Genomic DNA, 13,622 nt, shown 5'->3' with positions numbered 1-13,622 from the left:
CCAAAAAATCGATTAATCGAAGAATTGAAGAATCGAAAAATAGAAAATTCGAGAAATTGACAAATTCCAAAACTGCTAAAATCTGTTTTATCTTAACAGCTACTAGACCCGCCCACCCACCCTCTCTTTTTTACAGGATATATCGTCTGCCAAAGTCAATCTTACGTTATCAGGTACTAAACCCGCCCACCCGCGCTCTGTTTTATTAGAGGAATATCATTTGCCAAAATCAGTCTTATCCTATCAGGTACTAGCCCCGCCCATTCATCCTCTTTTCTCTTATAAAAGGTATCTCAATAGTCAAAATCAGTTTTATCCTAGCAGCTACTATCTAACAAATGAGATCCCTTTAAGAAACGAGAAAGCGGGTGGGCGGAGCTAGTACCTGTCAAGATAAGACTGATTTTGGAAAATGAGGTACCTTCCAAGAATAGAGAGGGTGGGTGGGCGGGGCTAGTATCTACTAAGATAAAACTGATTTTGGCAAATGAGATAATTTCCAAGAAAAGAAAGGGTGGGTGGGTGGGGTTAATAGCTGCCAAGGTAAAACTGAATTTGGCAAATGAGATACTCTCCAAGAAAAGAGAGGGTGGGTGGGTGGGCGGGGCTACCACCTCTTAAGGTAAGACTAATTTTAGCAAATGACGTATCCTCTAAGAAATTTATTTAAATTACTATAAGAAAAGACGCTAGAGGCTATAAATCACTTTCAATTTCTTTTCAAACAGGGATACCTAGAACCTGAAGATTGTTTTAAATTTTTGAAAAAAAAACGAGGTCCCAAAATTAACTTAAAAATAGGTCAGGTCAGAATTTTCCAAAAACAGAATACCAAAGTCTCCCAAAATTGTTTTAAATAATTTACAAAAAAATCTTCATGCCATGAATAAAAAAAAAAACGCTGCGGCACTCAAGACTTTTTCAAATTCATAAAAATTAATAATTGGAAAATCGAATCCGAAAACTGAAACATCCAAATGAAGAATAATTTCAAGAAGTAGTTTATTAAAATATTAATTTTGGAAATTAAAGATGAATTTATATTCTTTCTTGATGTTTTTAAAGTTGCACTTATTTTTTATTTTGAAAACTGAAAAATAAAAACATACAAAATTCGGGAAATCGAGAAATAGGAAAACCAAAAAATCGATTAATCGAAGAATTGAAGAATCGAGAAATAGAAAATTCGAGAAATTGACAAATTCCAAAACTGCTAAAATCTGTTTTATCTTAACAGCTACTAGCCCCACCCACCCTCTTTTTTTTTAGAGGATATATCATCTGCCAAAGTCGATCTTATTTTATCAGGTACTAAACCCGCCCACCCGTCCTCTGTTTTATTAGAGGAATATCATTTGCCAAAATCAGTCTTATCCTATTAGGTACTGGCCCGTCCACCCATCCTCTGTTCTCTTACAAGACATCTCATTAGTCAAAATCTGTTTTATCTTAGCAGCTACTACCTAGCAAATGAGATCTCTCTAAGTAAAAACAGGGAGAGTGGGCGGGGCTAGTACCTGCTAAAGTCAGTTTTATCTTAGCAGCTACTAGCCCCGCCCACCCACCCTCTCTTTTTGGGAGGATATATCATCTGCCAAAATCGATCTTATTTTAGAGGGTGGGTGTGAAGATAGGACTAATTTTAGCAAATGACGTATTCTCTAAGGAATTTAATTAAATTATTACAAGAAAACTCACTAAGAGCTCCAAAGCACTTTCAAATTCTTTCGAAGCAGGAATACCTAGAACCTCATGTTTTAAATTTTTCAAAAAAAAAACGAGTTTCCAAAATTAACTCAAAAACAGGTCAGGTCAGCATTTTCCAAAAACAGAACATAAAAGTCCCCCAAAATTGTTTTAAATAGTTAATTTACAAAAAAAGTCTTCATGGGCTACCGATATTAACACCGTGGGTACCCAAGAGTCTCCTGAATAAAAGAAAAACACTGCGGCGCTCAAGACTTTTTCAAAATCATAAAAAATAAAAATGGGACAGTCGGAAAATTTAAAAATCGAATCCAAAAACTGAAACAGAAATTGAAAAATTGAAAAATGGAGCAATCAAAAAATCGAAAAATCCAAAATTTGAAAAGTTGAAAATCAAAAACCTGAAAAATCGAAACGAATAGTAATTTTAGTTCCTCCCGAGTTGCAGACACTGCTGGATGAACGAAGTAGTTCAAAACATAAAAAAATCGTGAAATCCGGAAGTGGGAAAACCAAAAAATCGAATAATCGAAAAATTGAAGAATCGAAAAACTGAAAAATCGAGAAATCGAAAAGTGAAAAATGGAAAATATTAAGATTAAAAAAATAACGAAAAATCAAGAAATCGATAAGGAGAAAAATTGAAAAATGGAAAATGGATAAAAAATTGAAGAATCGAAAAATTGAAAAATCTCAATATGAAAGATCAAAAATGACAAATTGAAAACGGTCGATGAACGAATAAATTTAACAGGGGTTCATAAACCACCCGTGTAGGAGTATCTTATTTTATAAAATTTAAATAACATTTACTATTGCAAATTTTGGAGATGACGTCAACAAATTGTTGGCAGGGATGGTTAGCTAAATTTTGAGTATCTACACGATATTCGTAATAGACATATAAAATTTAACAACTCGTTCAGTAGTTTCGGAGATTACCTGTTTCATAAAAATCCGAACAGACGGTAGACAGACAGACAGATAGACACACGGAAACGTTTCATACTGAGTTTACGCTCTGAAAATAAAAATATGGTCTTATTTAATATTTACTTATATCGTTTTCTATGTGTCTGTTATATTTTTAGTAATATTTATTGCATTTGTAATTGTAACATCCTGCATATGTGAAATTTCCCGGTGTCCTGGCGGCACAATCCAACACTGACTTTGTTTGCAGAATTTTGTAACACACTAAGCGTCCATGTCGACATCAACAAGCCGCACCGGATTGTCCACTTTCTCCACGTCACTCGGCGGAAAGATGTACGTCGGATTCAGCTGGGTAAAATTCGCGTAGATTTTCCTCTTCTTCACGTCCAGCGCCTCCACCAACTCCCGGAACGTGGGTCTTTGCTCCGGGTCCAGGCTCCAGCACTGCTGCATCACGGAATAGAGTTCGTTCGTGCAGATTTCCGGTCGATCGAGTCTCCTCCCGAGTTGCAGAAACTGCTGGATGAACGAATCCGGGACTTGGTCGTACGGGAAAGCTCCCAGAGTCCCGATTTCCCACAACACCACCCCGAACGACCACACGTCACTTTTACTATCGTACTTCTGTTCTACTATAGCCTCGATGGCCATCCAACGCAACGGAAGTCTTTTAGTCTTGTGGTTGACGTAAGGACCGCAACGCGAGAGCCCGAAGTCGGATATCTTGAGGATTTTGTGTTCGTTGATGAGGATATTTCGAGCGGCGAGGTCCCGATGAGTGACGCCGATTTTTTCCAGATGGGACATGCCTTTGGCGATTTGGAGGGCGAAGTTCTGGAGCTCGGTGTGGTCGAGGACTTTGTCTAGAGTGTAGTGGGAGAGGAGGGGAGTCATGGGGTTTTCCAACATGGTAAACACGGCTGGAAGAAAAAAATTAGAAAAACGTTATCGGGTTATTCGTGGGTGGAGATAAACAATTATTAGTAAATTTAGTGCGATAGCACGGGTTTATTAATAATTATAGTGTGAGTCATGTAGGATTCTGAGAAGTGTTTGTGAGGTAGTAACTTACTGTCAGAGGTTGATGGTAACTGGCTTGACCCTATCGACACCGGGGTGAGTGGCGACGGCGGCTGTATCGTTCCATCGCTGGTACTAATGTTTGAAATGAGTACTACTCTTAACACCAAAGGTACTTACTCTGGAAACATGAACTGCCTACTCAGTGCCACATTTTTCATTTTCAACCACTGCGCTCGCAATTCCAGCAAATATTTTTTCAAATCACCACAAGGTACTAGTTCCATGATCATCATGAACGGGGTGTCCACGGTACAACAGCCCAGAAGGGTCACCACGTTCATGTGGTACCCCACTTTTTTGCAAATTTCGATTTCTGCTATGAAGTCATTCGTTGCCTCCCTACTTATGCTTTCTAAACGCAGACAAGTTAAGAAAGTGTGGTACTACTTTGGAGACTCACCGCCTTCGCCTAAAGTTTTAACCGCCACCATCCTGTAGCCCCGAATGCCCCCAATCCCTATGGCTTTAGCTGAGTACACTTGTCCGAAAGCACCACTTCCGATTACCTCCTTGATGATGATTCGGCTCCTGGGGAATTCATATTCGTCCACTGGTTCTTCCTATTAAATAATAGGTGATACCGTCTAATTATAATTAAGAAAATATTGTCTCACCGAAGTTCCAGTAGGAATATAGTGAGTATTAGTGTCCATGTGAATTGGGTCGCTCCTGGTAAGACAAAATTATCACTATTATAATAACTGTAGTTATAATAGTACGTACCGCATTCTTACTGGTTCGTGTGGAGAGTCGCACCACCCTGTACGCACCAGCAGATTTAACATTTTTGTTTTCAATTTCGGTATCTTCTTATAGTTCAAAGCAAGCAATACCCCCAACAAAACAAACGCGACTGGAATTACGATGAGTACCACACTGGCACTTTCCGTAGGGACTGTCGAAGTGCAACTTTGTCAATTTTTAACACTTATTGTAATTCCTCCTCACCTGTAAAGTGGTAATGTGGCGATTGTACCGCACAAGAACCATTATTCGAAAAAGTACCAACCAGTGCGTACTTTTTTCCCGCCGATAACTTCATAACAATCTCGGCTGTGTATTCTGGTACGTTGTTCCTTGTCACTTGTGCAGCTTCTAATGACACACCCGCCGCCTCCACCCCGCTACATTTATAAAAATAAATAAATAATCACCCTCAGTACTAACACTCACTATTCAAAATAAACTTCGCTGCTGACGTACAATTTGCCTTGACGAAACGTCTTCCCGGGATTCCAACTCACCAAAAACCTATCCTCGGAAATGTGACTAACATTTAAAATTTCTGGTTTCTGTTCAAAATAGTAACAGTCGTCTGATTTCATATCTGAAGTGGTACAATTTTCGCACTCAGGAACCGTGTACTTGAGTGAGCAGTAAATTGGTCGTTGGTCAGGTCCTGTGTAATCCACCTCAACCTTGTACCTACACCCAGGGTAAACTTTGTCTGCTTTGACGAAACCCGGGCGCAAGATCGTATTATTCTGCAACCAATCGTCTGATTTTGAACCACTTTAAAACCACTTACTTTAAGGGAATGGTTCCGCACGTAGCTTTCACTGAAACAGGCGGAGACATAATCGCTATTGGTTTCTTCTACGATCGAAACATCGACAACTTCGTCACTATTAATTTTGTCCCACGAGACGTTCAAGTTCCTGTAATTGGAATCATCGAAGACGGCATTGACGTTGAAGTTATTTAAAGGGCAGGTGACTTCCAAAATGCAGATTTTGTCTTGCTGAGGGCAGGCGTTGTGGAGTTCGGATAAATCAGATCCTTCAATGTAGTACAACGGGATGTCATTTTGTTGAGTCAAGAAATATCTGCAAATGCTGGACACATTTGTACTCATTTCACCAATAAATGATGATGAGTCCTTGGTTCTACTGAAATTATAACAATTCCAGTAGGTCGATATGTACGATATTGTCGTTTCTTTGGGAAATTCGAAATTTAGAATTAATTCGGTTCCGTTGACACATGCGTTTGCCGTCGTTGCACATGGTAGCATGGTGCGATCGTCAGTTTCGTTGCTCTGCAAAATTGACAAAATCAGAAAACAGTGCACTGCTTTTTAGCTTAGTAGATAACGTGTCCCGTCTCTCGGGCTCAATAATTGTTTGGATTCATATGAACGCTTACTTTAACAGATGTTATCTGTCGCAAATACAAAATACCATCGGTGTTTGTTCAATGATTTGATTTTGCAAATTTGCCTTAAAAATTTGTAAATTGATAAGGCTAAAATACGGTATATGTGTACCGTGATGGTGGATATTCGGTCACCTAATTAAAATCAATCTGGTAGTGATTTTCCGAGCACCGGAAATTCATGATTAAATGATTTCAAGAATCGATCCGTTTGCATTATGATCGTTGAAAGTTTGTTTATTGAAAATATTTAACTTCGAGAACGCACAAAGAGACAAAATTACCTTGCTCTGGATGCTGTCCACTCGACTAATCACAATTACAACTAACGCCACTTTAAGCCAGTACATGTTTCTCACACGAATTTCATAAATATTTCCGTGCTTTTTATTCAGTTAAGAAATCGAACTAAAATAGACTTCGTTTTACGCGTGTACTACCGTGCGAACCGCGTCTCAATAAATCAAAGTTTCTTACTCGGTAGTATCTCGCAGCTTTTATCGTTTTTGTTGATAAGAGCTTCCCTGAGTTACCTGAATCAGAATTATTCAAACGCAAATAAGGGTGAAGCTAATGATATGTATGTAGACTACGATTTACTGTATTTAAATTGTAATCGTTAGATGTGGTTTTAACGTTATCAGATCAGCGTAATTGCAAAGGCAAACAATATTAATAACAACGAACAGCTCTAAAAACAAAATTAACACGAGGAGAAAATTTACGTGCTCCCATTTTTTAAGGAAAAATATATCGAGTGTGGGTCGAAATTTATCTATTCGTTTTTACAGATTTTTTTTGTTCCACATTTTAAAGAAAATGAAGTTCATTATAACTCGTTCAATTAAAAACATATTTATGTTACATATACATATAAATTTATTTTTTTATAAACTTACACACGTAAGTCCGTCAAAATAACTTGAATTCAAACAATTCTAAGAAATACAAAAGATAACAAAATGCAGATAACAATACTTCTTTTTTTTTATACAATTGTTTACATTTTTCACATATGCGGGATGCTACAATTAGAAATGCAATAAATACGTACTCGTGGTTTATGAACCCCTGTTGAATTTTTATCCTAGATATTCAGATTTTTGGAGAAAAAAATCAAAATTATAAACATCTTGCAAGTTAACTTTGAAACTGCTCTGAAATTTTGGAGACGTTACGATTCCTTAGGAACACATTTCACATGGTAATTTCTCGTAGAAAAATAATGATTTTACAACTAAACTCCGCCTCTCGGCTCACGACGAATAAAAAACATTATCAGAATTGAGATAGGGCGGGTGGGCGGGACTTATATTGTTTTGCCTTTTTTCTTAATATACGTAGTCAATGGTAAATTTTTAAGGAAATATGAATTTTGCAATAATGGGGCGGAGCCTAATTGAAAAGCGATATCTCATTACACAAATTTTCCATTTTAAAGATGTTTTAAGTTTCATGTACTGAAAAGAAGTCTACACATATTAAAACAAAAAGGCAAAATGTCAGCCCGCCCACCCGCCCTGTCTCAATTGTGATGATTTATTTATTCGCCTTGAACCAAAGGGGCAAAGCTTAACTGCAAAATACTTATTCCTTTACAAGAAATTAAAAACATGTTTTTGAGTATCATGTTGTTTAAAAAATACTATGTATACATATTAAAAAAAAAGCAAAATATCAACCCCGCCCACCCACCCTATCTCAATTGTAATGATTTTTTTATTCTTAGATACTTAAACACGTTTAAAATGGTAAATTTTTGTAGGAAAATTTCGACTTTGTAATTAGGTCCCACCCTTAGGTCTGGCAACGATTGAAAACTTCATTACATCATACTTGGATCAGTGGGGCACGATACTCAAAACATGTTTTTAATTTCTCGTGGAGAAATATGGATTTTGCAGTTAAGCTCCGCCCCCTTGGCTTACGACGAATAAAAAAAAATCATCACGATTGAGTCAGGGCGGGTGGGCGGGGCCACAGTTTCCTTTTTTATTCTTAACATATGTAGACTTATTTCGACAACAAGAAACTTAAAACATGTCAAAAATGGTAAATTTTTCTAATAATCAACTGAAATCCGCCATTTTTCTACTACAACCCCTTTAAATACGGCAAAAGTTGAACATCAAAGTTACTATCAACGGAAGCTTTGATAACGGAGTCAACAACGAGTTTATAAATCCCTCTTACAACAATAATGAGATGATTTTATAATTTTGCCGATTTAATTTACCATTACCAAATACCTCTATAATTTTTGGTGATTCCAAAAGCATTGTTTATTAATTCAAATCCAATTCTCATCTGAATGACTGACTGAAATCAGATGAAAGTAAATTGGTAAATTTCACCCCATATATGTATATATTTTTTTCATCTATTTATGCTTGTTTTACCAGTTTGTTTTAATCTATTTTAAGATATTTTATCATAATTTTTCGAGATCCATTTTGTTCAAATGTTTTAGTTAATTTGGGGTTGTTTTCCGCCTCTTGAACGTGTTTTTCATTAGGAGACTGATTGGTTACATGTTTCGACTTCATTAATTAACGTCATCTTCAGGTTTTGTTTTACAAGCTAGAAATATGGATAATAAAAATTTGTAAAAATGCAGCGATTAAAATTAATAATTAAAAAGCACGAAATTTCTACAAAATGGTGTAATTTTTCGGAATGAAATACTTTATCATGTTTTAAGCAAATTTCTCGTTGAAAAATAAGGATTTTACAATTAAGCTCCACCCCTCGGCTTATGACGAATAAAAAAATCATCAGAATTGAGATAGGGCGGGTGGGCGGACTTATATTTTGTCTTTTTTTTAATATACATAGCCATCTTTTCACAACAAGAAAATTACAACATAGTTAAAATGGCAATATGGATTTTGGAATTATGGAGCGGAACCTAATTGCAAAATCGATATTTTCGTATTCAAATTTTCCATTTTAAACATGTTTTGAGTTTCATGTTGGGGAAAGAAGTCTACACATATTAAAACAAAAAGGCAAAGTTTAAGCCCGCCCACCCACCTTATCTCAATTGTGATGATTTCTTTTATTCGCCGTGAACCAAAGGGGCGCAGCTTAACTGCAAAATCCATATTTTCCTACAAAAATTTACCATTTTAAACGTGTTTAAGTGTCTAAGAATAAAAAAAATCATTACAATTGAGATAGGGTGGGTGGGTTGGTTTTTATATTTTGCCTTTTTATCTTAATACGCGTAGTATTCTTTGAACCACACGACACTCAAATACATGTTTTTAATTACTCGTAAAGAAATAAGCAAAAATTTTAAAAATCGAAAAATTGAAAACCGAAAAATCTAACAACAAGAAGTTGAAACATCGAAAAATCGAGAAATCTGGAAGTAGAAAATGCATAAAAAATTGAAGAAGGGTAAAATTGAAAATTGAAAACGGTTGATGAACGGAAAAATTTTGAGATTGATGATTTATCATGCTCATTACAAGATGTTGTAATTTTTATTTTTTTTTCTCCAAAAATCTGGATGTCTGGGATAAAAATTCAACAGGGGTTTTTGAACCACACGTGCAGCGATATTTTATTTTATAAAATTTAAATAATATGTACTATTGTAAATTTTGGAGATGACTTCAATAAATTGTTGGTAGGGATGCTTAGCCAAATTTTGATTATCTACACGATATTTGTTATACACATATAAAATTTAACAATACGTAGATTCAGTAGTTTCGGAGATTATCTGTCTAATAAAAGTCCGAAGAGACGGTAGACAGACAGACAGACAGACAGACAGACGGAAACGGGCGACCTATTGTTTCGTACTGAGTTTACGCTCTGAAAGAAAAAATATCATTTTATTCAAAATTTACATACATCGTTTTTTATCTGTCTGTTATGTTTTTAAGAATATCTATTGCATTTTTTAAATTTCCGGGTGTTCCGGCGACACAATCCCACACCGACTTTGTTTGCAGGATTTGTTTACATTTTTGCTAAATAAAGTCAAAAAGTAAACGACGGACGTCAAAACAGACAGTCGTGCCGAGGCAATCTGAAAGCGTCCCTTAAGCGTCCATGTTGACATCCACAAGCCGCACCGGATTGTCCACTTTCTCCATATCACTCGGCGGAAAAAAGTACGTCGGATTCAGCTGGTTAAAATTCGCGTAGATTTTCCTCTTCTTCACGTCCAGCGCCTCCACCAACTCCCGGAACGTGGGTCTTTGCTCCGGGTCCACGCTCCAGCACTGTTGCATCACGGAGTAGAGTTCGTTCGTGCAAATTTCCGGTCGCTCGAGTCTCCTCCCGAGTTGCAGAGACTGCTGGATGAACGAATCCGGGATTTTGTCGTACGGGAAAGCTCCCAGAGTCCCGATTTCCCACAACACCACTCCGAACGACCACACGTCACTTTTACTATCGTACTTCTGTTCTACTATAGCCTCGATGGCCATCCAACGCAACGGAAGTCTTTTAGTCTTGTGGTTGACGTAAGGACCGCAACGCGAGAGCCCGAAGTCGGATATCTTGAGGATTTTGTGTTCGCTGATGAGGATATTTCGAGCGGCGAGGTCCCGATGGGTGACGCCGATTTTTTCCAGATGGGACATGCCTTTGGCGATTTGGAGGGCGAAGTTTTGGAGCTCGGTGTGGTCGAGGACTTTGTCTAGAGTGTAGTGGGAGAGGAGGGGGGTCATGGGGTCCTCCAACATGGTAAACACGGCTGGAAGAAAAAAATTAGAAAAACGTTATCTGGTTATTCGTCGGTGGATATAAACAATTATTAGTAAATTTAGTGCGATAGCACGGGTTTATTAATAATTATAGTGTGAGTCATGTAGGATTCTGAGAAGTGTTTATGAGGTAGTTACTTACTCTCAGAGGTTGATGGTAACCGGCTTGACCCTATCGACACCGGGGTGAGTGGCGACGGCGGCTGTATCGTTCCATCGCTGGTACTAATGTTTGAAATGAGTACTACTCTTAACACCAAAGGTACTTACTCTGGAAAAATGAACTGCCTACTCAGTGCTACATTTTTCATTTTCAACCACTGCGCTCGCAATTCCAGCAAATACTTTTTCAAATCACCACAAGGTACTAGTTCCATGATCATCATGAATGGGGTGTCCACGGTACAACAGCCCAGAAGGGTCACCACGTTCATGTGATACCCCACTTTTTTGCAAATTTCGATTTCTGCTATGAAGTCATTCGTTGCCTCTCTACTTATGCTTTCTAAACGCAGACAAGTTAAGAAAGTGTGGTACTACTTTGGAGACTCACCGCCTTCGCCTAAAGTTTTAACCGCCACCATCCTGTAGCCCCGAATGCCCCCAATCCCTATGGCTTTAGCTGAGTACACTTGACCGAAAGCACCGCTTCCGATTACCTCCTTGATGATGATTCGGCTCCTGGGGAATTCATATTCGTCCACTGGTTCTTCCTATTAAATAATAGGTGGTACCGTCTAACTATAATTAAGAAAATATTGTCTCACCGAAGTTCCAGTAGGAATATAGTGAGTATTAGTGTCCATGTGAATTGGGTTGCTCCTGGTAAGACAAAATTGTCACTATTATAATAATTATAGTTATAATAGTACGTACCGCATTCTTACTGGTTCGTGTGGAGAGTCGCACCACCCTGTACGCACCAGCAGATTTAACATTTTTGTTTTCAATTTCGGTATCTTCTTATAGTTCAAAGCAAGCAATATCGCCAACAAAACAAACGCGACTGGAATTACGATGAGTACCGCACTGGCACTTTCCGTAGGGGCTGTCGAAGTGCAACTTTGTCAGTCTTTAACACTTACTGTAATTCCTCCTCACCTGTAAAGTGGTACTGTGGCGATTGTACCGCACAAGAACCATTATTCGAAAAAGTACCAACCAGTGCGTACTTTTTTCCCGCAGATAACTTCATAACAATCTCGGCTGTGTATTCTAGTACGTTGTTCCTTGTCACTTGTGCAGCTTCTAATGACACACCCGCCGCCTCCACCCCGCTACATTTATAAAAATAAATAAATAATCACCCTCAGTACTAACACTCACTATTCAAAATAAACTTCGCTGTTGACGTACAATTTGCCTTGACGAAACGTCTTCCCGGGATTCCAACTCACCAAAAACCTATCTCCGGCAATGTGACTAACGTTTAAAATTTCTGGTTTCTGTTCAAAATTGTAACAGTCGTCAGAAGTGATACAATTTTCGCACTCAGGAACCGTGTACTTGAGTGAGCAGTAAATTGGTCGTTGGTTAGCTCCAGAGTAATCCACCACGACCTTGTACCTACACCCCGGGTAAACTTCGTCTTCGCTGACGAAACCCGGGCGCAAGATCGTATTATTCTGCAACCAATCGTCTGATTTTGAACCACTTTAAAACCACTTACTTTAAGGGGATGGTTTCGCACGTAGCTTTCACTGAAACAGGCGGTGACATAATCGCTATTGGTTTCTTCAACGATCGAAACATCGACAACTTCGTCACTATTAATTTTGTCCCAGGAGATGTTCAAGTTCCTGTAACTGGAAGATTTATCGAAGACGGCATTGACGTTGAAATTATTTAAAGGGCAGGTGACTTCCAAGAGGCAGATTTTGTCTTGCTGAGGGCAGGCGTTGTGAACTTTGGATAAGTCAGATCCTTCAATGTAGTACAACGGGATGTCAGATTGCTGGTTCAAGAAATATCTGCAGGTGTTGGACACATTTGTATTCTTTTCACCAATAAATGATGATGAGTCGTTGGTTCTACTGAATTCATAACAATTCCAGTAGGTCGATATGTACGATATTGACGTTTCTTTGAGAAATTCGAAATTTAGAATTAATTCGGTTCCATTGACACATGCGTTTGCTGTCGTTGCACATGGTCGCGTGGTGCGATCGCCAGTTTCGTTGCTCTGCAAAATTGACAAAATCAGAGAACAGTACACTCCTGTTCAACTTAGTAGATAACGTGTCCCACCTCTTGGAGCGTCCTTATCAAAACAGTGTGTATCAATACTCAATAATTGTTTGGATTCATATGAACGCTTACTTGAACAGATGTATCTGTCGCAAATACAAAATCTCGTCGGTGTTTGTTCTATGATTTGATTTCGCAAATTTGTCTTAAAAATTTGTAAATTGATAACGCGAACATACAGTATTTGTGTACCGTGATGTTGGTTATCCGGTCACCTAATTAAATTCAATCTGATAGTGATTTTTCGAGCACCGGAAACTCATGATTAAATGATTTCAAGAATCGATCTGTTTGCATTATGATCGTTGGAAGTTTGTTTATTGCAAAATTTTTAACTTCGAGAACGCACAAAGAGACAAAATTACCTCGCTCTGGATGCTCTCCACTCGACTAATCACAATTACAACGAACGCCACTTTAAGCCAGTACATGTTTCTCACACGAATTTCATAAATATTTTCGAGCTTTTTATTCAGTTAAGAAATCGAACTAAAATAGACTTCACGTTTTTACGCGTGTACTACCGTGTGAACCGCGTCTCAATAAATCAAAGTTTATTACTCGGCAGTATCTCGCAGCTTTTATCGTTTTTGTTGATAAGAGCTTCCCTGAGTTACCTGAACCTGAATTATTAAAACGCAAATAAGGGTGAAGCTAATGATGTGTAGACAGATGAGCAGCAGATACTAGGATTTACTGTATTTGTATTGTAATCGTTAGATGTGGTTTCAACGTTATCACATCAGCGTAATTGCGAAGGCAAACAATATT

General features: G+C 37.9%; 2 protein-coding genes across 3 annotated transcripts; both read right to left on the bottom strand.

Annotated features, from left to right (window-relative positions):
• Window positions 1–2,581: 2,581 nt before the first annotated feature.
• On the bottom strand, window positions 2,582–6,323 carry LOC135136303 (fibroblast growth factor receptor 3-like). Its single transcript, XM_064065515.1, has 10 exons — window positions 6,165–6,323; window positions 5,255–5,764; window positions 4,900–5,210; window positions 4,675–4,850; window positions 4,450–4,621; window positions 4,341–4,395; window positions 4,127–4,286; window positions 3,844–4,078; window positions 3,716–3,798; window positions 2,582–3,563 (listed from the first exon to the last, which is right to left on the bottom strand). The coding sequence occupies exons 1-10, from the start codon at window positions 6,228–6,230 to the stop codon at window positions 2,905–2,907; spliced, it is 2,427 nt and encodes an 808-aa protein (XP_063921585.1). The 5' UTR covers window positions 6,231–6,323; the 3' UTR covers window positions 2,582–2,904.
• Window positions 6,324–9,706: 3,383 nt separating this feature from the next.
• Window positions 9,707–13,378, bottom strand: LOC135136230 (fibroblast growth factor receptor 3-like). 2 transcript variants are annotated; one of them, XM_064065420.1, is made up of 11 exons: window positions 13,217–13,378; window positions 12,274–12,786; window positions 12,093–12,229; window positions 11,931–12,062; window positions 11,706–11,881; window positions 11,481–11,652; window positions 11,372–11,426; window positions 11,158–11,317; window positions 10,875–11,109; window positions 10,747–10,829; window positions 9,707–10,594 (listed from the first exon to the last, which is right to left on the bottom strand). In XM_064065420.1, the coding sequence occupies exons 1-11, from the start codon at window positions 13,280–13,282 to the stop codon at window positions 9,936–9,938; spliced, it is 2,388 nt and encodes a 795-aa protein (XP_063921490.1). In that variant the 5' UTR covers window positions 13,283–13,378; the 3' UTR covers window positions 9,707–9,935. The 2 variants fall into 2 exon arrangements, with proteins under 2 accessions (XP_063921490.1, XP_063921489.1); XM_064065419.1 differs by having other exon boundaries at window positions 11,931–12,229.
• Window positions 13,379–13,622: the final 244 nt, after the last annotated feature.

The sequence above is a fragment of the Zophobas morio genome, unplaced genomic scaffold (genome assembly GCF_036711695.1).
Source record: "Zophobas morio isolate AGI-343-1 ecotype UQ-CSIRO unplaced genomic scaffold, CSIRO_AGI_Zmor_V1 ptg000026l, whole genome shotgun sequence".
Taxonomy (NCBI): domain Eukaryota; kingdom Metazoa; phylum Arthropoda; class Insecta; order Coleoptera; family Tenebrionidae; genus Zophobas; species Zophobas morio.
This window is presented reverse-complemented; position numbering and strand designations above follow the sequence as displayed.

Coding starts and splice junctions, on each gene's coding strand:
- LOC135136303 (XM_064065515.1), bottom strand. CDS start 6,230: ATGTACTGGCTTAAAGTGGCGTTAGTTGTAATTGTGATTAGTCGAGTG. Junction 4,851..4,899: donor AGCGAAGTTTATTTTGAATA/GTGAGTGTTAGT, acceptor TTATAAATGTAG/CGGGGTGGAGGCGGCGGGTG. Junction 4,396..4,449: donor CACGAACCAGTAAGAATGCG/GTACGTACTATT, acceptor TTGTCTTACCAG/GAGCGACCCAATTCACATGG.
- LOC135136230 (XM_064065419.1), bottom strand. CDS start 13,282: ATGTACTGGCTTAAAGTGGCGTTCGTTGTAATTGTGATTAGTCGAGTG. Junction 11,427..11,480: donor CACGAACCAGTAAGAATGCG/GTACGTACTATT, acceptor TTGTCTTACCAG/GAGCAACCCAATTCACATGG. Junction 11,318..11,371: donor ATATTCCTACTGGAACTTCG/GTGAGACAATAT, acceptor ATTATTTAATAG/GAAGAACCAGTGGACGAATA.